Source organism: Anser brachyrhynchus, assembly GCF_964034855.1.
Source record: "Anser brachyrhynchus genome assembly, chromosome: 3".
Taxonomy (NCBI): domain Eukaryota; kingdom Metazoa; phylum Chordata; class Aves; order Anseriformes; family Anatidae; genus Anser; species Anser brachyrhynchus.
In genome coordinates, this window is record NC_137696.1 from 56,991,559 (window position 1) to 57,011,975 (window position 20,417).

The window sequence follows — 20,417 nt, forward strand, 5'->3', positions numbered from 1 at the left end:
TTGTATCTAAACTGAGCGTGAGCTAGAAGCCTGAATGGTCGGATGATCATGTATCTATATATAACAAACAAAAAGATGCTTTCTTGAAGTAAATGGAATAACAGCAATTATATAGCTAACTCTCCCCTGCCTTTTTTTGGTAATAAAAAGTAATTCTGAGGTTTCTTAGACTACATTTTTCTGTGCATTGTCCAAAACCACTGAAGAAATGAACATGTGTAGGGTAAAGTTATATTTAAAATATTTTGACATTTTCTTTCCTTTCCTTAGCATGCATATGCTCTTGAACTTCTGTCTGATCAGTTACATGAAGGAGCCAAAGCACTTGATGTAGGTTCTGGAAGTGGAATCCTTACAGCATGCTTTTCACGAATGGTGAGAAATTTAGTTCAACCACTTAACCATCAGAACTGCTTGAACTACAACATAATTGCTTTAAGGAGGGGGGAGAGGAATGCAGGCTTCTTACAGTGGGATGAAGTAGATTACACAGAATATAAACTACTCTCCTGAGTGTGACCAGTACCTATTTTTAATTATAGTTAATACTAGATGCTTGGGTCCACTAAATCATCTGGTAGGGACGAAACTTGATGGAAGTATTTCTTGATTACGTTTTAATGGTTGCTGTATAACTTGAAGGAAGGATGTGTTTGTCTTCCCAGTGCAATTTTTACCTTATCTTATGTGGCTGAGTGTTCTCATTGTGATAATTGTCTTGTTTTTCTTCTATGATGAGTGCTTAATGAGACCTAAAAGAATCCCATTTCCATAGGTTAGTTGTATGTATATAAATAGTCTTTGAAATTGCGTTTTTTTTCCTGTTACTATGTTGTGGCAGTATCAGTGCAAGTACCCATTTAATCTTTTCTAAGTTAGTATTAATTTATATTCCTTTTACATCTTTTCCAAGTAACTTCATCTTGGGTTGTTCAGTTTGTGCATAAGGAATTCTGTGGTTCTACCCCATCTTACATCAAGGAAATAAAGACGGTTAAAATTGTTCTGTGATGGCTCTAACTACAGTGTTCTCCTACTTGTTTATGGAGTGGAATATAATCAGTTCTTCCTTCTCTGTTCCAGGTGTTTACCATTGCTTTATAACTAGCAGAGGCCTTCATTAAACTGCCAACTTGATATTAGATTTTTTCTTTCTGAGAAGTTAATTTGGAATATGGTGGTGCATATGATAAATTATCATATGTTCTCTTTTGCTATTCAAATTTTACTGTTTTCAAGCATTCATCTATTGAGACTGCATTTCCTGTATTAAGACTTAAATAAGAATGTTTTTGACAGGACAATGCACTTGTAAGGATTTTAAAATACTGCCATATTTAAAAAAAAAAAAGTTGAAATAAGTACGCCGAACTGCAGTCCAGAGTTAATCTTAAAAGTTACTTCTTGAACTTTCCACCTGATATTTTTGATCTAACTTTGTAGTCAGTGATCAAGTGCTAGTGGCATGCGTAGGAACTCCATCTATGGAGTGATAAACAAGTGATAAAATGTTTGTCAAAGTTGCATGTTAAGTCATTAAAGTTACGAATGCATAGAAAAATTTCTATGTTAGATAAGGTGTGTGATGTGGTTGTGTGCTTTTTTCTTTTAAAATTATATAAGAAAAGTTGAAAAAATGTGCAGAGAAGTCAGAATTATCACAAAAAGGAAACCTCTTTCTATTGTTGCTAGGGTTAACCACACTGTCCTTTTATCACCGTATGAATGTCCAGTTTCTCTTCTGAATCCTGCCCAATTTTCCTCCTTAGTGGTATGCCACCAAACGCCTTACAGACACATGTTTACTGGAACATGGTGGATAAACGCTTTTGTTCTCTTTGGTAGTATGATTACTGTATAATGCAGATCTTGCTGCATCCACTTAAATGAGGATAAGACAGCTGAGTCAGTGCAGTATATACACTGTCTTCCTCTGTAAAGATCTTTCTAACGGTACCATCATTCCAGATAATGTCCTTTCTCAAGCTTTTTTTAGTCCTTTGCTACCAAAATCCAGCTGGGGCTGTGCTTACTGGACATGCTTCTCAGTCTACTTGAGATCTAGAATGATCATCAGGCATTTGTGGCACAAGTATTCGATTGCACATTGATGTCGTGGCAGCTTTACTCCTCTGATGATAATCTCATTTGTGGTACTTCTGGGAAGGCCTTATTTGCTTACGCTAGCATGGTTGTTCTTTGTGGTAAACTGCTGTCACAAACTTAAGTTTATATGCTTCATAGAAAACTTTATTAGCTTTAAAAGGTTGATGGCAAACTAAACAAATTGTAAGTACTGGAACTATAAGGAGGTTGGGGTATATTTCTATTCCAAACACACCATGGAGACCCCGACAGTTGTGCTGCTTTGCTATTGCCTTGATGACATACACTCTGAAGTTCTAGGGCAATATACAGGGGTAATCTAGATCCACGAGGATTCAGAAAGAGCATAACAAACTGTGACATGCTGCTGGACGTGCTGTTATTTTAAATCAGGCTACTTCAAGCTGTTGATCATTTTGCTAAATTTTGATTTCTGTGATATTGCCCTTGGCTGAAGGGAGTGCACTGGATTTTTTGCCAGCTTTTGGTGCAGTTGACTGGCAGACATTCCTGCAAAGCTGTGGTTGTAGTGAAAATTTGCCCCGTGTCTTGCTCTGTTTCAAAAGCTAGGCCGGTCTTGTTCCACTGGGGAGGGTGGGGGAGGGTGTAGTACTGGTTTTTCCATGTTTTTAACATAGGACCTGTCCATAATCAAATGGAAAAAAATCCCCATCATACCAATAACCAGTTATTAACTTTACATGTCTTAGCAAGATTAAAATGTAAGATACAGAAATATAACTGATGCATTCAAATGTGGCCATTAAAGGACAGAGTTATATGATAGCATGGGCTGCCAGGAGGACATTTACTGTTTTCTTCTTTTTAGTGAACCCTGCTAAAGATGGTCAGATTTTAACATCTAGGTTCTTTTTTCTTCTCATTCAAAAACTGGATTTTATTTTTTTCTGGAAAAAAGAGACAAGTCCAGAAGAAATATGTATTATTGAGAAGTTTCTGTTAGTGTGATAGTCTGTAAAAGTATATTCAGTTTTGTAGGCCTTTTTCTCCTCAAGATACACAAATCTTTTGTGACCTTTTTTGAGTTATGAGTTTTCAAAAGTTCTATTCTTCCTGTGGAAGAGAGCTGTGAAATCTGAAAGATTCGTTGATATGAGAGAGAGGTGGAAGGTATTTTGTTGCTGACTGTTAACTATAGTACGTGCTTCTGAAAGAATATCTTGACATATCTTTGAACAAAATGCATGACTTAACTATTTTCTTTGAAGTAAGGTCTTCTCTTTAAGATTAAACTTTTGTTTTTCTTTTTAAGTTTATTCAGAATGAAAGGTGATTAGTTCTAGTGTTTGTCCTTGAAGTTTTTGCTTCCTATTGGAGGTAATACAAATACTCATGATAGAATTTAATTTTTAAAAATTCAAAGCAAGAAGTCTCTACTAACAGTATAACTTAACTGAATCACTTCTTAAAAAAGATGAGTATAACAAACATTTATAAATCTGTACTGCCAAACTTTAATTGCTGGTTGCTTCTAGCAGTCAGAATGTGTAATTCTAAGCACTAGTTTTATTTACATTGGGAAGATACACTACCAGTTCTTTGCTTTTGTTTTATTTTAGAGAAACGGGCTCAGGAGATGGAAATACTGATTCTATAAACAAAGCAAAGCTAGCAGAAATTATTCAACTGTATATTTTTATTCCAGGTTGGTCCCAAAGGACAAGTTGTAGGAATTGATCATATCAAAGAACTAGTAGATGACTCAATAAATAATGTCAAAAAAGATGATCCCACATTGCTGTCTTCAGGAAGAGTGAAACTGATTGGTGAGCATCAGACTCTGATATACTTATTCGTTAAACTGATATTCTTTCTAGCAGCTTGTTGAAAATGACTGGAATTTGGATGTGAGTAAAAATTCTGATATAAGAAGTTAAACCAAAGAAAGAAGGGTAAATTAACCGGGGAAGGAAGAGCCAATTGAAAATCTAAACATTCAAATCTTCCTTCAGCATTTGAAAAATTTTATCGTTGCACGCTTTTGAGAATATGGCTTCTGATAATCTTAAAGAATATGTGCTCATTCCTATTACGGAGGCTCAACATGGAAGTGTTTTCTGGTGAAAATACTTCTCATGCTGAAGCTCTGTCGTGTTAAGTTTGCTTTTTAAAATTAGGCTTCAGTGCACAATGTTTCTTGAGTAAATGTATTGTCATCTAAATTTGAACGCTTTAACAATACCTTCATACTTCTGATATAGTAACTGAGAAAGCATCACTCAAAAAGTCAAGTGGAAAAAAATACTAATTGGCAATGTGCATCTCTGAAGTTTCTCAATTGTTTTTAAAATTAACACTTTGTATTTTAGGCAATTGATTAATTGATATCAAACTAGTTTAAATCAGCATTACTGGGAGGCAATAATGCTAAAATTATACAAGGACAGTGAATTGTAAATATTACTTCTATGACTAAAGGAAAAAAGATGGCTTTTTTTTTTCGGAAGATGCAGAGCTGGCAGGAGGAAAGCATTCCTTTCATTATCGTTCCTTTGGTTAAGTTTAAAAAGAAGTTGAAGGTCTGGGTCATTTTGGGGCTGTTCTTACAAATGTACTTGGAAATACTATTATGGTTTGTGATAGTCAGCTCTTACTTTAGTTACTCCCTTTTTGGTTCTTGGTCTTTTTTTTTTTCCCCTAAAGGAGGGACTTTCTAAATCTTTTGAAATAAGCAGATTAACATGTGTACTTATAGAAATGTATAAAGTGTAGTGACCGTCATCAAGAACACTTGTGCCTTAAATTTCTAGGAAAAGAAGTCGTAACTGAGACCGTTGGGGATTGAGAGAAAAAATAGGGGAATGAATTCTGTTGGTACTGTACAAGAGCAATTTGGACTTCTGGTTACACCTGAAACAAACTCTGTTGCTCTTGGTAGTCTAGTATTCTAAGCAAATGTCATCATCTATATTATGTTTGACTGCGTAGCAGGATGACTAAGACTTCTGAATAGTTTTGTTGTGAGGTACATTTGAAAAAAAAATATGGAGGGAGGAGTAGCAGTTCTGTGAACTAGATGGAGTAGAATAATGTTTCAACTGTGCTGGATTCCTGGGAGCTCTTTGAAGTGGAATTAGAATTCAGACAGCTGTTTCAAACAAACAAATAAAACCCTTGAAAACCCAGGGTTGTTTGGTGGTGGAAATGTATAAATTAAGACTAAGTCAGTTAGTTGCTGGCTTTTGACAAGTATGCTTGAAGCTTTCTTCTTCGCTTTGTTAGACTTTGCATATGTCATAACCGCATTTCAGAAACATCAGCTTTTATTTTGTTGTGTTTTTTTCAATTTCTGAGCAACACAACTGCACCCAGAACTGGGCAATAGGTATCCTTAGGCCATGTTAGTTTGTGGCGTGTGGGTTGGTTTTTGTTTTGGATCGAGAGGGTTGTGAGGTAAATCTCTCAAATGTTTCCACTTGCCACACTTGGGTTCCCGTGAGAGTATTTCTAGAGAGTACACAGTTTGATTCCTTCTGGATGAAACTAGACTGGGTTACGTGCTCTGAGAAGCCACCTAATAAGTTTGAAGTGTTGATGGGTATTAAGCCAGTAAGACTAGGGCTAGATCATAAATCATTCTGAAATGTGTATGTTGTGCAGATGTATGTTGTACTTGTCTGTACAACAGTGCATCCGTTGTACAGATCTGCTCCTGTTGTGCTGCACTTTCCTGATGCTGACATAGCCAGAGGGAAATAAGGTAACACATCGCTCACTACTCACTCTTTAGAGGAGGCATACAGCGCGACTAGGATGTAAGTGACTATAAATGATACACTTGACTGCACCGAGGTGGATGTTCCAGTGGAACCCACTTTGGCAGGGGCAGAGAGATTTGGTCCTCAAATTACTGGAACCTCCATCTTCATTACTGGCAACAGTAGTAAAAATTGACTTAGTGGAGTTGGTGCCCCATAGCCATGGGTTCTTTTGAATCATTGATGGTTTTTGCTTGGCAGCCTCGAAGCTGTGGAGGAGGAGCTTGTGCTGGTCAGAATTTGCAATGTGAGGAAAGAAGGTGCTTTAAGGGGTTCCTCACCTACTGGGGAAATGTGTTCTCTTCCACATCCAGCTTAAGGCCTGTAAGAAGGTCCTTGCGGGGTCTTCTTTCAGGGCCTATTGTGAAAGATAACAAACTCCCTGATTTAAAGTATTTCAAAAATCTGTCCAGATCTTCCTGTATATTCTTGGATACTTAAATATCTTGTTACTGTCAGTGTGGCCCTCCCTGTCATTGAGGTCAAAGTTAAATCTGCCATGGACACCATGTATTTTCTCTGCTTTGTGAGTTGATAGAAAGCAAAAAGTTGATAAAGTTTCCACTTCTGGCAGGAGTGCGGAACTTCTTTTGACTTGTTCAGCCTTTTAGTTAATCTGTAATAATAGCAGCTGCCCTTTAGAAGTCAAAGCTCAGTCCAAAGACAGGAAACCCCAAACAACTGTGTGTGTTGAGCAGAAGAGTATCTTCATTACCCTCTTTACTCTTTCTTCCTGACGGGTAACTGGGATTTCTGCACTCACTGAATATGAATTTATAGATGGCTTAATATCATGCACATCTCTTGTTCCTAAAGAACTCTAGGTAGAGCTTTGTGTAAAACCTAACTTGTCCTGAGCTTCCTGTTGGTTTGTTATAAATCCTGTGGACATCATATTCACAATCACAGTCTTTCAAAACTTAACTCAGGGTCTAGTCTCTCTTGTAATGTACTTCAGTGGTTGAGGATTTTAATATTAAACTTTATTTTCCTTTGCATTCCGTGATAGTTTGGGGTGTCAGATTGTGGTGGGTTCACAGTTGCTGTCTGGCAGACGCCCACCCAGCCTCTCTTTCATTCCCCATCCTCAACGGGACAGGGAAAAAAAGATGAAAAGCTCATGGGGTTAGATAAAGACGGAGATCACTTATCAGTTACTGTCACAGGCAAGGCAAAGTATTTGGGGAAAATTAATTTATTGCTAATTAAAAATAAGGTAGGACAGTAGGAAACAAACTATAACACCTTTCCCCTCCCAACATCTGCTACCAAAACCTTGCCACATAAACCCCATACACAGTTTTATTCCAAGTTACCAAAACTAAGATCTTTGGAAATTTTATTGTCTGTATTTCAAAGGAACCTACAGTTTCTGCAGTCAAAAGTTTGCAGATGCAGAATCAAGGTGACTTCTTTTGCCTGATTCTATCTATCCCATGCTTGTATTTGACAAGTAGATTTCCATAAGAGTAGCCAGAGGTTGCAATTGTTTTGGACACCTCAGGGTTCTGGATTTTTTTTCCTTGTGTAATCTCCATTCTGCTTTTTTTGGGAATGTTGAGCATGAGACTGGCTACTTTATGTAGGTCCTAATATTTGTCTCATGCATGAGTTACTGATACTTAATTTATTTAAGTTTTGAATGTCACGATTAGTTTCGTTCCATTGAGTTTAATATTTCATCTACCCCATAATAGGCCTCTCAATCTCCTTCCTCGTGTCGGCCTTTTCTGAGGACATGCTAATAAAAGCAATAGGCTCACTGTGAGATTTAGGACATGCAGCACATGAGCAGATTTGTATGGTTTTCTGCTTTATATTTTTATGGCAGGTACTTATGTGACCAAAAGAGGATGCTGGACTTTGAACATTTAGTTTTTCAGTTTGAGTTCAGGTGCAACTCTAACCTAGACAATCTAAAAGTTTGTATGTCACGACTTTCAGAATTGCGGTTTTCATATACAGAAGATCTTCGCATTTGATTGATTAGGTTGGCAGCTGAAGCAGTTGAAATAGGGTGAAAAAGCTTCCCTGTTTCCATTTTTGGTTTACAGACTAATAAAGAGATTGAGAATGACTCCTTTGGCCCGTGTTGAAAGTAGTCCTACATATTTAAGGTTTTAGCACTGAAAACAACTTAATCTGTGATGTGTGTCCCATTCACCCTCCGTGTTGATGGCTATGTTGTTGTCTTGCCCTTCCCAGATTGTGACTAGAAAACTTGGGTCGCTTTTCTGGAAGTGGTTTTGTGGCACTCAGTACCTGCTGAAATAAATTACTTTTGTCTTCCTCACTTTTTGCCATCAATCAAAAGGTTATGTTTGTGTAGTTGTTCTGTTCTGTTTTTAATTCCATTTGTCAGAACGGCCAGTGTGATTGCCTTTCTACTGATCCTGGTGTCTTGACCCGTGTAAATCCTTGATAGCATAATCTCAATGGTTTTACCTTTAAAACCATCCAGTGAGAAGTCCAAGGTCTCTGCCATCTTTCAGACTCACCCCAGTCTTACTTTGTTCCATTTCAAAACATAGATGATGAGTAGCTCTCACAATAACTTTACCTCTTCCATTTACATGAGACTTCTGGGTAGAGAATGGGGTTTTAATATTAAGGCAGAGTGCAGCTATGCACCTCTCTCTGCTTCTTGTTGGTGCAAGCTTCTGTCATCTTCAAATACCAACTGATACTAAATCAGGGTAATGAAGTGTGGGCTTCATTCCAACTTGTAGAGCAGTTTTAAGTGTATAGTCTGTGTGAATGCTTGCTGTGTCCTCTCTTCCTCACTTCTTTGGAGTGTTCTGATACGTACTTTTGAGATTTAATGCCATAGACCTATGATTTGCATTATATTTAGGAAGGGTGTGAGTGAAGGCAAGGCATAGTTTTTTAGGAGGGTGAATGGGTGGAATTCACCTGCATTGGAACGATAGGGCACATAAATGCTTAGTTATCTCTTCTGGGTGGACCACGTGTCTCAACTTTCATTATAAATCCATGCTTTCTGATTTCAGGTGCTTTGGTAGTATTTCTGATATATTTTATGTGTTTTATAAGTGTGTGTGTATAAATATTTTTGTTGCATCTGTTTTATAATTGCATTCATATTTTTGAACTGACTTTATCATGTTACTAAGGCTCAGCAACATTTTAGTTGAAATCTGAGCATAGCCTTTCATTTATGATAGGTTATCTTTTTTTCTCCACTTAGAAAAGGTTTAAAAAGTTTTCTGTTTTTTTTTTTCAGTGGGAGATGGAAGAATGGGATATGCAGAAGAAGCTCCCTATGATGCGATTCATGTAGGAGCTGCAGCACCAGTTGTGCCCCAAGCAGTAAGCAATTTATGTTTTGTGTGTGTGATTCAGTAATCTGTTAGCTGTAAAGAAATTTTATATACATGTACGTGTAAGGTACTTTGCAGACTTGCACTGCTAGGAGTGTCAGTGGGCAGGGTGGTGTTAGTATAGCGTGTGGCTTTTTGTTTCTGCCGTATTGGACTTCCTGTTGGCTTGCAAAAGTTGCATGTTCTAATGACTTCAGAAAACATACTTTAAAATGACTTGTGTACAACTTGTATTACCACTGTGAGCTGGAGAATTTTCCTGAGTAAATCCGTTTGCTTTTATTGAACATTGAATTACAAAAAAAAAGTGCTCATCTGGAAAAGCAGAGAATGCTATATTTTTGTAGCTTTCGGAGTGAATGCAATGCAGTTGTTGCTAGAGAGACTGAAGAGAAACTAGGAACTCTGGAGTATGTATGCATGAAGTAAATTACCATTCTTTCAGATAAGCTTTTTTCTCTTTTTTCACCAAGTGAATGGGAAAAGAAATATATTTAAATGCTATCTGATATGGCATGATCTTGGCATGCTAAGTACCAGCTATTTTTAAAAAATCGTAATTTTAATGAGGATAGTGAAGAACTAGAGATTCGAGGTGTAGAAATTAAAAGTGCAACCAACGCAGTTAATCCAACTGCTATTTTACCTTCTTTTGGAAGTACGTGAAATTATTGTGAATTTTTCTGTAATACTAATTGTTATACTATCTTGTTGTGGTACTCTCATTTTCAGTGTGTATTTTATTTTTCTTAATTGAAATAATTATCTACTGCATAATAATACATAGATAAAGCACGGCAAAGCTGTTCGTGTAATGTAACAAACTTTGGATCCAGTTTCTCTGAAGCAGATGGTTACACTCTAACTTCTGTGTTGTGTTCTAGCTTATAGATCAGTTAAAACCTGGCGGAAGATTGATATTACCGGTTGGTCCTGCAGGGGGAAACCAGATGCTTGAACAGTATGACAAACTAGAAGATGGCAGTGTCAAAATGAAGCCTCTGATGGGAGTGATATATGTGCCTTTAACAGATAAAGAGAAGCAGTGGTCCAGGTGGAAGTGATTTTCTGTTCCACTTACTTCTTCCACACACACGCAAGGTGAAAGGGTGTGAATTTTAAGCAGATAGACTGCAAGGCCTGCCTTTGCTGCTGTCATTGCTTTCTGCTCCTCCATACCATGACAAGTGACTCAGTCTGCATTTCTACATCACCAAGAGGAGGTTATGCTAAGTTTGAGTTAAATTAAAAGCAGAAGAAAATATTGCATGGGTTGCACTTTGTCTCTTTTGGACTCGTGTTTTCTTTAGTCTTGGCGTGTTGAAGTGTTTTTTCTTTTTAAACACAGTATTTTCTAAATTTAAACTTCCCTTTTAGTGAGCTTTGTATAAGTAGCTTGCCAAATAATTAGGTTAAAGTGTAAAATACTACTTCAGAATAAGTATTGTCATGTCCTATAAGTTAGTGTTAATTTTCTGTTCATTTTTTATTTTTCTGAGATGTCACAAATGAGGAAAACTGTGTGTAAAATCCTTAAGGGGCAATATAGATAATCTTCCTAGCACTTTTCCTTCAGCCTCCAAGTAGCAGAAAGTGGAGAAGCTAATCCCTTCTTTCATAAAGTACAAATGCGGTTGAGTAGTGTTTAGAAAATTTCCTCAAACATGTTAACAAGTCTGTCGCCTACCTTTGGGGACATATTTCTGTTCTACAACACAGCACACTATGAAGGCCTTTCTAGAGGTAGTAAACCGTCCAGTTTGCTGACTTGAATGGCCACTAACACAGAGGTAGCACAGCTGTCAGCTTAAACCATACTAGGCATTGGTATGGAAATGAACAAAGCAGCAGTCCTGTTTTGCTTCCTGCCAGAAAATGCTTGTGAATGTACTGGCTGTTTTAATGGCGTGCGTAGATCTGTGGTGAGCTCTGAAAACAGCTTTTGAGCTTTATATCCCTTACATTTTTTTCTTGTCTTTTTCTTGGTATTCTGGAGCGTAGCTTGTGATTTGGTTCTGTGAACACTTAAAGTTATCAAAAAGTCCATAAAAAGAACAAATAAAGCAGTTGATATTACTGCTGCCTATTGAAACCTCACTTCAGTGTTGTTGGCTTCCTGCATAGTGACCATGTACAATTTCCTTCTAGAACACCTTTACTGAGTTACTGCTAAGTTCAGAGCTTGTGAAGCATGCTTGCTATTCAGATGTTTTGTAGGTTATGTAAATTAATACTTTGTCCTTGAATATTGTCAGTATTCTCTCAGCGTGGTACTCAGGGACTTCCTGCCACAGCGTAAGGCTCTGGATGTCTTGCTTTGTGGTCATTTTTGTTCTCTGGCAAATGTGGTAGACTTTATTCAGATCTAGAATCCATGCTTTAAAAAATAGTAATCTTTTTGAGCCTTCTCTTTTTCTAGAGTTCTAAAATGTTTTTCTGCCTTTCTATCTGACCTAATTATAGTAGCAGGTTTTTTCCATAGCAGCCATATGTGTTTTTACAAATAGTGTTGATTGAAGTGGAATGAGTGATTATCCCATACTGCTAGTGATGGTGGTGTAGTGTATTTGGGAGCAGAATTCTAAGGTCTTTGCATTTCACCTGTGCAGTTTTGTACTCTTTTCTCTACCAGTGGAGGAAGAGGTAATATATTCTTCGGGCTTTCTTCAGTCATGAGTATTGTTTTTGTTGTTAGCTTTCATTTTCCTTCCCCATAGATTTTCTTACAAATTTCTGATCTGTCCTGAAATACTTTATAATTTTATTTTCTTTAAGTATTAGGAATATATATTGGTGTTATCAGAAAGAATAAGCTTAGCCTGAAGTATGACCTTGATCACTATGGTGGCATAGAGACCATTTCTTCCTACATACGTTTAGTTTGCTTCAGACTTGGAAATCTCTGTTAAAGGCCATCTCTGAAGTCCACTTCTTGTAATGTCGTTTTGTTGTTAAATTGTCCTTTTGTCTGAAGAAAACTCTCATTCCTTTCCTAAGGATAACTGCCACTGTATTGTGGTCGTTACAGGAGGTGGTTACCTCTGTCTCTTTTTTGTTATTTTTCTGTATTGGTGTGTCCAAAGAGTTGGCTGGCCATACAGCTGCTAAGGAAACTATTTATCATTCAGCATTTGCTATGTGTGCTGCCATCAAAGGTAATAGAGGTATTCTTTTCTGGACTTCTGAGATTTAACTTTATCTTTCCTAAACTGTTGGAGACCTGTGAGTGGAGTTCAGTGAGAGAGACTTCTGAAAGAGCCTATTTAGGTTTCTTTGTAATAAAGAGCTGTTAGTATACAAGAGGCTCAGTGGCTGTAAATACAAAATTAATTGGATTTGAATGGTCATTGTGCTTATCTTCATTCTCTTAATTAACATCACATTAACTGAGTTCACTCCTAACACGGGGAGCTCTTTCATCATGTTCAGAACATCATGTTTGGTGTTCCTTCACAAAATAGCCTAAAATTGGCCACTAAAATGACCAGCATTTTCCTAGGCTAGAAGAACTTCCATTTGGCAAGAAAGAAACCACTTAAAGCAAGCAAGCAACTCTGGCCGTGCACATATTGGAGTAATTTGGAGAGAGGTCTGCAGGTGCTGTTTACAGAGCAGCACAACAGCATCTGAGACTGTTGCCAGCCAGTACCAGGGATATAAGAAGTCATTACTCTTGTGTTTTTTCTCCTGCTTAGGGTAACTTAAATATGATTTCTCAGACTCTACATTTCTTTTCTCTGAAAGCCTTTGAAAACAATTAATTGGGTCAAATGGACTATACTCAAGTTAATTATATATAGATGATACGAAAACAGAATCTGGTTTAGTAAGTGGAATAAAATACAGAATTCTAACTCTGAGGAAGCTATAAACAAATTATTCAGTCCTGCTATATTCATAATACTGTGTTTATCTCTAAGTGGTATTTGAAGTCAAACCTACCTTCAGATACTTTGCATCGTTCTTCATTATGTAAAGATGGAGCTAATAGCAAAAGAAAATGTGGACTAGATGGAAGGAAAAGACTCACTGGATTTTGAGTAATTCATGTGTTAATATATAACTTTATGTGAATATTGTTGGGTTTCTTTAAATTTAGTCTATAGTTCTCCAGTTTTGATTCAACTGTAGTAGTAGTTTTAAGCTCCAAATATAGGTGGGAGTCTTTTCAAATGTGACTCCACGGGACGTGTGGAAGTGGACTGCACACAGGAGCCCAATCTCTAGAGTGTGGTACAACGGAAAATGCATTGTTGTACTGCTGGTACGGTAATAGGGGCCTGCTTATGTGATTATGCAGGTAAGGATGTTTATCTTTTCACATAGAACTTCTCAATTCTTAATTGTTAGTTAAAAAAAAAATAAAATAAAATGGAGAAGACCTCTCAGGCTTCACAGTTCAGAATACAGCTTATTGGCTACCTTATTGGCAGTTCTTGCCTAAATTAGGATCTCTCTGGTGTTACTTCTCTGTGAGAGTTAACTTATTGCCTATATGTAAAGACATCTTATAGAGAATAACAATGTAGGAAAGGCTTAGTAAGAAGTACCTATTGCAATTTTATTCACATTTTTTTTAAACTTAAAATATTCATTAATAGAAATGATTTAGAAATGTCAAGCTAAATTCATATTTAATCATATACAAAATAACAGGATAACTTTTCTGAGCAAAAACTACAGTGACTAAATTGGGACTGGTACTGAATGCCACATTCTTCACATACACCATTAAGCACCTTTTTGGAAAAAGTTATTTGATAGGAAATATTTTTAAAGGTTTTTGCTTAGAAACCCTTATTGAATGTTTCAACCTGATGAACTAGTTTTCTAAATTCAATTGAAATTAGAAGCAGTTGATTGCCTATAGTTCCTTAGACTATGTAGACTAATGGTTATGGCTAAAGTTTTTATTTTATCTCTGTAAGAGAAACCTGAAATAAATATAGGATACATTTAAAATTGATTATTTAAAATTGATATGCAAAAAAAAGAAAGCGTATGTTGACGCTGGTATAAAAGGCTGCAGAGAAAATTACTTTTCGTTGTCATTTCAACCTACTCTGTTTGAGATTGATCATAGCATATAATAAATACTTTGTAACAGCATATTTCCAGATGAAAATGCTACAGGTGTAAATATTGGTCTATTTAAATATGGAAAAATAACTGGCTGCTGAAACATTGGTGCTATACTGAGGTTCAGAGTGTAGCCAAATATAGATACTAGAAATATAGTATCATTAATGACAGCATATATTTAATAGATGAAAAATATGTCAAAAAGGGAAAAAATCAGATGGTGTTCAATTGAAAAAATGAAGTGGATCAAAGAGAATGAGTTACAGACTTCAGGTAAATTTATGTATTTGTTCAAATACTACACTTGAATGCCTTCTAACACAGAGGTTGGAGATGTATCACAAAACGTAATTATTTACACGTTTCCCAAACTTCTGTTACTACTTATTGTTGATATTTTTGATCTTTTTTTCCATAATGAACTCTGGCATTTACCTGATATCTACATATTAGATTTTTCTGAGACTCTTTCTTAGTTTCCTACTGGATACTCCCAATGGGAAACCTGAAATACTCTTGTGTATATTTTCCCCCTACCTGCAGGTCACTTTTTAAAGCTTTTTAAAATTTATTTTTAGAATAGCATTTTTGATCTGATGACTTCTGAAATCTTGCATCAAGTTTAGAAAACAGCTTTGCCTGAATTTACAGTACTAAGAGAGAGATTCTCTTGCTAGAATTCCAGGGGGCTAAGAAGGACTACTGTGATGACTTAAAACCTAAATATACATGTAGCTTACTAAGCAAGAGCTGGTAAGCAGATTGGAGGGAGTGCATAAATGAAGGTGGAGGGAAATTACATGAGCTGTGTAAGAATCATAGCCAATAGTCCTGGCCTATTGGGAGGGGAGGAAAAACCACAAACTAATCAGTAGATCTTTCCTATGGCTCTAGAAGACAACAGGTTATTTCCACCAAGGAAATAGCAGTTATCTTTTAAGTCTCTTTAAGTTTTATAGCAGCATAGGTCTTTTGCCACTGGGAGGGTCGGCTAGGAAGTATTTTGGCTTGTAGCAGTGAGAATGCTGCTGAAGCCTGATACATTTCGTACCTTGGTAGCTTCTGATTCATACAGCTGATGTTAAGATCAATCGATGCAATGTGTATTCAAGTCTGCTAGCTGTTTACATTAGGTGGAAAGCTGAGATGTGTTACCTGCCTGAAGATCTAAAACTTCTTAAAATGTATGTATATAATCCAGTAGTACACATATGAGCAGTTTCTCATGGCAGTAGAAAATAAACACTACATAATTTTAACACACATCGTGGATTGTTTCGGGCTGACATGCTGTTAGATTCAGAAGCAGTGAAGACTGAGTGAAAAGTCTCTTGAGGGAAGCTGATCCCTCTAATGCAGTGATGCTTGAATAAACAACGTGAAAAAATCTCTATTTTGAAAGTGACAACTGAGATATACTTAACTATTTTGTCAGCAATAGCTTAAGCAATGCGAAATACAAACAGTTAAAGCACTGGTGTGTTAGTATACTTACTTGGATTCTAAGTACAAATACCATTTTTTAAAAGGAAAAAAACTTCAAATGCATTAAGTGAGATAGCAATGTGTAAAAACCTTGCCAAAATTTGTTGATGGGTAGAGTTGCCATGTTCAATAGTTTCAGAGTAAATATAGATTTCTTTTTTCTTATGCTTTTAATTTATTAAGGGTCTAGCTTGGGTGTAAAGGATTAAGAATTGTTTGTCACAGTGAAAGGCCAGGCTTTTACAAAGCTGTGAGAGTATATGGTGTAGGATTCAGGATGCAAACCACATCAGCAATTAGGCATATGAGGCTGATCCGGCAGTAACAGTAGTTGTTATTTACATACACTAACGGGTGACGCAGCTCCTGGAAGCATTAAGGCAGAATGAAGTAAGTAGCCAAATTCACCTGCACTACATTTTAAACTGAGTATCAGATATTAATTTAATTTCATCGGTTTAAAGTAAACAAATACCTCTTCCCTGAACCAGGCAAATACGGAGAACTTCCAAACGTTTGGCTACAAACAGATTTTTCTTTACCCTTGCCAAGATTTTTTTTCCCTTTTGCTTTTTTCTCTAACTTCTGCAACACTGCATCTCTATTATTAGTACCTCTCTACCAAAAGGCAGTGCAAAGTGCAAAGAATGCAAATATTTATGGCTAACAAATCCTAAGGTTTGTGTTCCAGCTGTAGCAGCTAGAGTTAGTCATTCAAGCACTACTTGCAACAACCGTTTTGGTTGCTTTTAAAACCTTGCGCATGCTGCCATCCCATGCTGCGTGAAACCGGAAGGATAACGCCTTCGGAAAGTTCAAGCTTTTGCCTGTGTGCATGTGGCACTGTGTCTTTGTGGTTAGTTTGCATGATATACCAGCTGGAAATACTAGCGGGGATTGAGCCAGCAATCACATTAAGGAAGTTTTTCTTAATTCAGACAGTGTTTGCTTTGGCTAATGAGGGTGATGCACCTACCGAAAGAAAAATTGGAGCAAACTCCTTGTCGGTTTATAGATCACTTGTGCCTTGCGGGAGGAGGGGAAGGGGGAGGAAAAAAAAGCAAACACTTCTGTTTGAGTTTTCCAACATTCATAGTGTCACAGCTTTCAGATTTGATGGACATTTGGTGTTAAAGTTAACACTTTAGAAATATTTAAACAAATCACTAATACAAGGTGATTTCACTGTTGGAATATGGGTTCTGTAGATTTCCTGTTTCAATGTGTTTTAGATGATGTGTAGGAAAAAAAAGCCTACATTTTCTAGAGTCCTCACAGTGATTTAGAGAGACTTCTTGATGCATCCTTTCTCCTCCTTTGGCTCTAACAGCCCCTCACTTCCCCTTTCCAAAACATAGCCCTGATTTAGCATACAGGTCCTTCAGGAGCTAATAGAGTTCCTCTGCAAAATAAATGAAATAGTTGGTGCAGACTTCATGGCGTTGGTGTGAGGCGTTCCTAGCTTTCTTGAGAGACGGCAGCTGAGGTTAAGCTTGCCTTTTTGACAGCTACCGAGCATGTGTTTTTGCCGATACTCTGTCTAGTGAGCTGGCTCAGCTTCTTGCCAGCAGGTAGCCGGCAGAGTTTGGATGACAAATAGCTGTGTAACTTTACAAAGTTACTGGTTTTGGTGGTGGTGGGGATGTTCATTTAGGTAAATGATCCATTAAATGTGAAAGAGAGGAGGGACCCATATTTCACAACGCATCACATAATAGTATGAGACAATATGGGATTGCTGTTGCTTTTCCTTTTTAATTAAATGCTTGATGAGATTTCTGAAGTTTTGCTGATGTGTTTGAACACTTAAATGTATTCTGATACAGTATCAAAGCTTATCAAATATGCTTTCCAGAGGGAGAAGAATCATAACTGCATGTGTTTTCTTTCTGCAGGGATGAATTGTAAAAGCTACATCATCTTGACCCAAACATAGTGTTACAGTGGACTGCTCATCTCCAGTTCTAAAAGCTTTTTGAAAACCAACAGCATTGCAGCTTGTTTTGGACTTCGTTATACTGTTGTTATCAGCATGGAAAAGCGTGGTGTTTGTTTTATTTTCTTAGATGCTCAAGGCAAATCTGATAAAGACATGGTGGAAAGTTTTATGTGGGCACTGTTTTATTTAACATGCCTTTATTTTACTTTCATCTGTCGAAAGCGGATTTCTGCAGAGCTGCAGATGAAGACGTATAGCTTGTGAACTCTAATTTTGATGGGGGTACTTGAACACTCACTTCTCTTGGCTCCTGTGTCCCTTGGTAAAACTGCTTCTGTGCACCTTACGACACTACATAGGTAATATCAGGTTTTCTGTGTTCCAATGTCTGCTAGATGCTACTAAAAGGAGATGAACTTCCTTTTTAAGCTTTTGACATGGTGTCATAGACTAGCATGTAGTAGATACAATCAGCTGCTTTACTACCTTAAAACCAGGCATTTGTAAATATTAAACTTCAAGACATCAGAGGTGGCCACTCTTACTAAATATTGCTGTTGGGCGTAAGACATTGTTTTCCCTTCCCTTCTCCATTAACTAATGGAGTCTTGAAACTCTGGTTTGGTTTGTAGCTGGCTGCTGATACAATACACCTAAATTCAAGTCCATAAATATGATGCAAGCTCCATCCCAATCACTGGGGTAATTAACGTAAAAGCAGAAAGGAGGTTGTGCTTGTGTGGAGGATTAGGGTCAGCATGTGGTAGACATACAGATCTTTAGGTTCTTTAAAGATAGGAAATAAAAAAAATGAATGTTTAGTTAGTCCTAAGTGGAAGTTGCTTTTGACAAAGCCACCTGCTGTATTTACGTTCTCCTTTTTCTGTGGGCACCCAGGAAGAAATCTGGGTTCTTAGAAAGCGAACTCTTTGCTGTTATACAATGCAAATGTGGTACATGCAGGAGGAGTAATGAATCCTGGACTATAAAGTACAGCTAGAGACGCAATTCTTCCTTTTTCATATAGAAGAATAGCTGGAAGGCTATAAACTTTTTTTTTGCCCCAAGTTTTCTGTTTGGGTATGGTAAAATGACAGCAGGCAAATGCAAAGCAGTACAGTAAATTGAGCTGCTTTGGGAAAGTGGGGAAGCCTGTCTGAGCCTTCTTGCTCAGATCTGCACAACCAGAAAATAAGGTAAACAGCATGTTGATATTTTTTTTAATGATAAAAAGGATTAGAAAATAAAGTAACTGTATAAAAGCAACCTATAGTGATCACTGCAAAATGCATTTGGCTGTTCATGGTGGAACAGCAATATTTTTGTGACAGGTTTAATCACTGAAAGGCTAAAATTCAAAGGCCTCTGAATATGAAAGAGGTAACATCCTAAATAAAACATCTTAAATAAGTTCCTTTCGAAGGTCAGCTCAATCCCATTCCTCTGGGAACGCTACGTATCGATTCATTTGGATGTGTGGAAGTTACCGTACCACCTCCTGATCTGACTGCAGCCTGGAAGCACACACACAAGGATTAATCTTACAAAGGAATTAATATAGCGTGTATTCTAGGAAATACAATTCAGAAAAAAACCCACTTGCGTCTGACAAATTTGTACTAACCCACAATCAACTGTGAATCTAGTTCTTGGTGTTGAAGTGAAATATCTTAAACGATGCATGCTAATGTTCAGCCTTTTGGTCACTGTTTCATTCAGTTTGAGTTCAGCTTTATTTACATCTTCTCACTAATTTGATCAGTCAAACGAGAGATTAAGAGCTCAACTGTATCCAAATTCTCGTCTCTGGGCACAGTGTGACAAGCTAGCCTAGCTTGGAAGAGGTGACAAAGCTGAGACCTGGCAACAACTTTGTCGGGGAGAACCACTTCAGGAGGTGCAAGGCTTCAGGGACCAAGGTGGCCGGGAGTGGGGCGCCCGTTCCACGGAAGGGGTTGAGGTGGTCGAGGTACTCGGGCAGAGAGGAGTATCCAGGAGGGGCATTTAGGAATCGGGAAACGAAGACCCCTCTGTGAAGGAGCAATGGTTCTGAAGTAAAAGCTTCTTGGAGAGGAGGACAAGTTGACATGCGGAAGATTTGAAGAGCTTGAATAAATGCTGTGTGAACTGTCTGAATTGCTACTTTGCCAAATAAAACGAATTGAGAGGAAGCTGTATTTAGGTGTCTGGATATTTATTACTATTTTTTTGCCTTTGCAGGTCTTAACATGTCCAAAAAACAAGCATGTATAAAAAAAAAATTCTGAATGATCAGAATTGTGTGTCCATTTTCTGTTAATTAATGTACGTCAGCATATCACAGCCATTACCACGCCTGGTAATACCGTTTGGGATGTAAGTGGAGTTTCACTGTGCTCTTTGGAGTTTCCTCTGGTGGATGTCAGCGTGTTTTGGGGAGCAGCCTGAGTGAGTTCTGTGCGTGTGTGTGGTGTTAATTCTGCCTGCCATCGGGGGCTGAGGACAGCTAGCTGGGCCTGCCAGTCGTAGGGTTAAAGGCCTTCTTGTTTTTTCCTTTTTCCCCTTCCAGAGGTGCAGGGATGCCTCACTAGATTGTTTTTGGTTACAGGTGAGTGTAAGGACTGGGGAGAGAACAGTTTGGCTGGAGTGGTGGCAGTCCCGGATCCAGGACTTACCAGCAGAAAGCCTCCAGAGGCCAAGCAGGGG

At 37.6% G+C, this 20,417-nt stretch overlaps 1 protein-coding gene across 2 annotated transcripts in view; it reads left to right on the forward strand.

Moving 5' to 3' along the window:
- Positions 1-19,909, forward strand: part of PCMT1 (protein-L-isoaspartate (D-aspartate) O-methyltransferase) — a 34,525-nt gene extending 14,616 nt beyond the window's left edge. Inside the window, exons 4-8 of one of the 2 annotated variants that reach the window (XM_080588031.1) lie at positions 271-375; positions 3,773-3,893; positions 9,130-9,215; positions 10,111-10,327; positions 17,689-19,909. In XM_080588031.1, the coding sequence (XP_080444157.1) occupies positions 271-375; positions 3,773-3,893; positions 9,130-9,215; positions 10,111-10,290 (492 nt within the window). In that variant the 3' untranslated portion in view covers positions 10,291-10,327; positions 17,689-19,909. The remainder of the gene's footprint in view (positions 1-270; positions 376-3,772; positions 3,894-9,129; positions 9,216-10,110; positions 10,328-17,688) is intronic. The other variant, XM_080588030.1, reaches the window with a different exon arrangement.
- Positions 19,910-20,417: the final 508 nt, after the last annotated feature.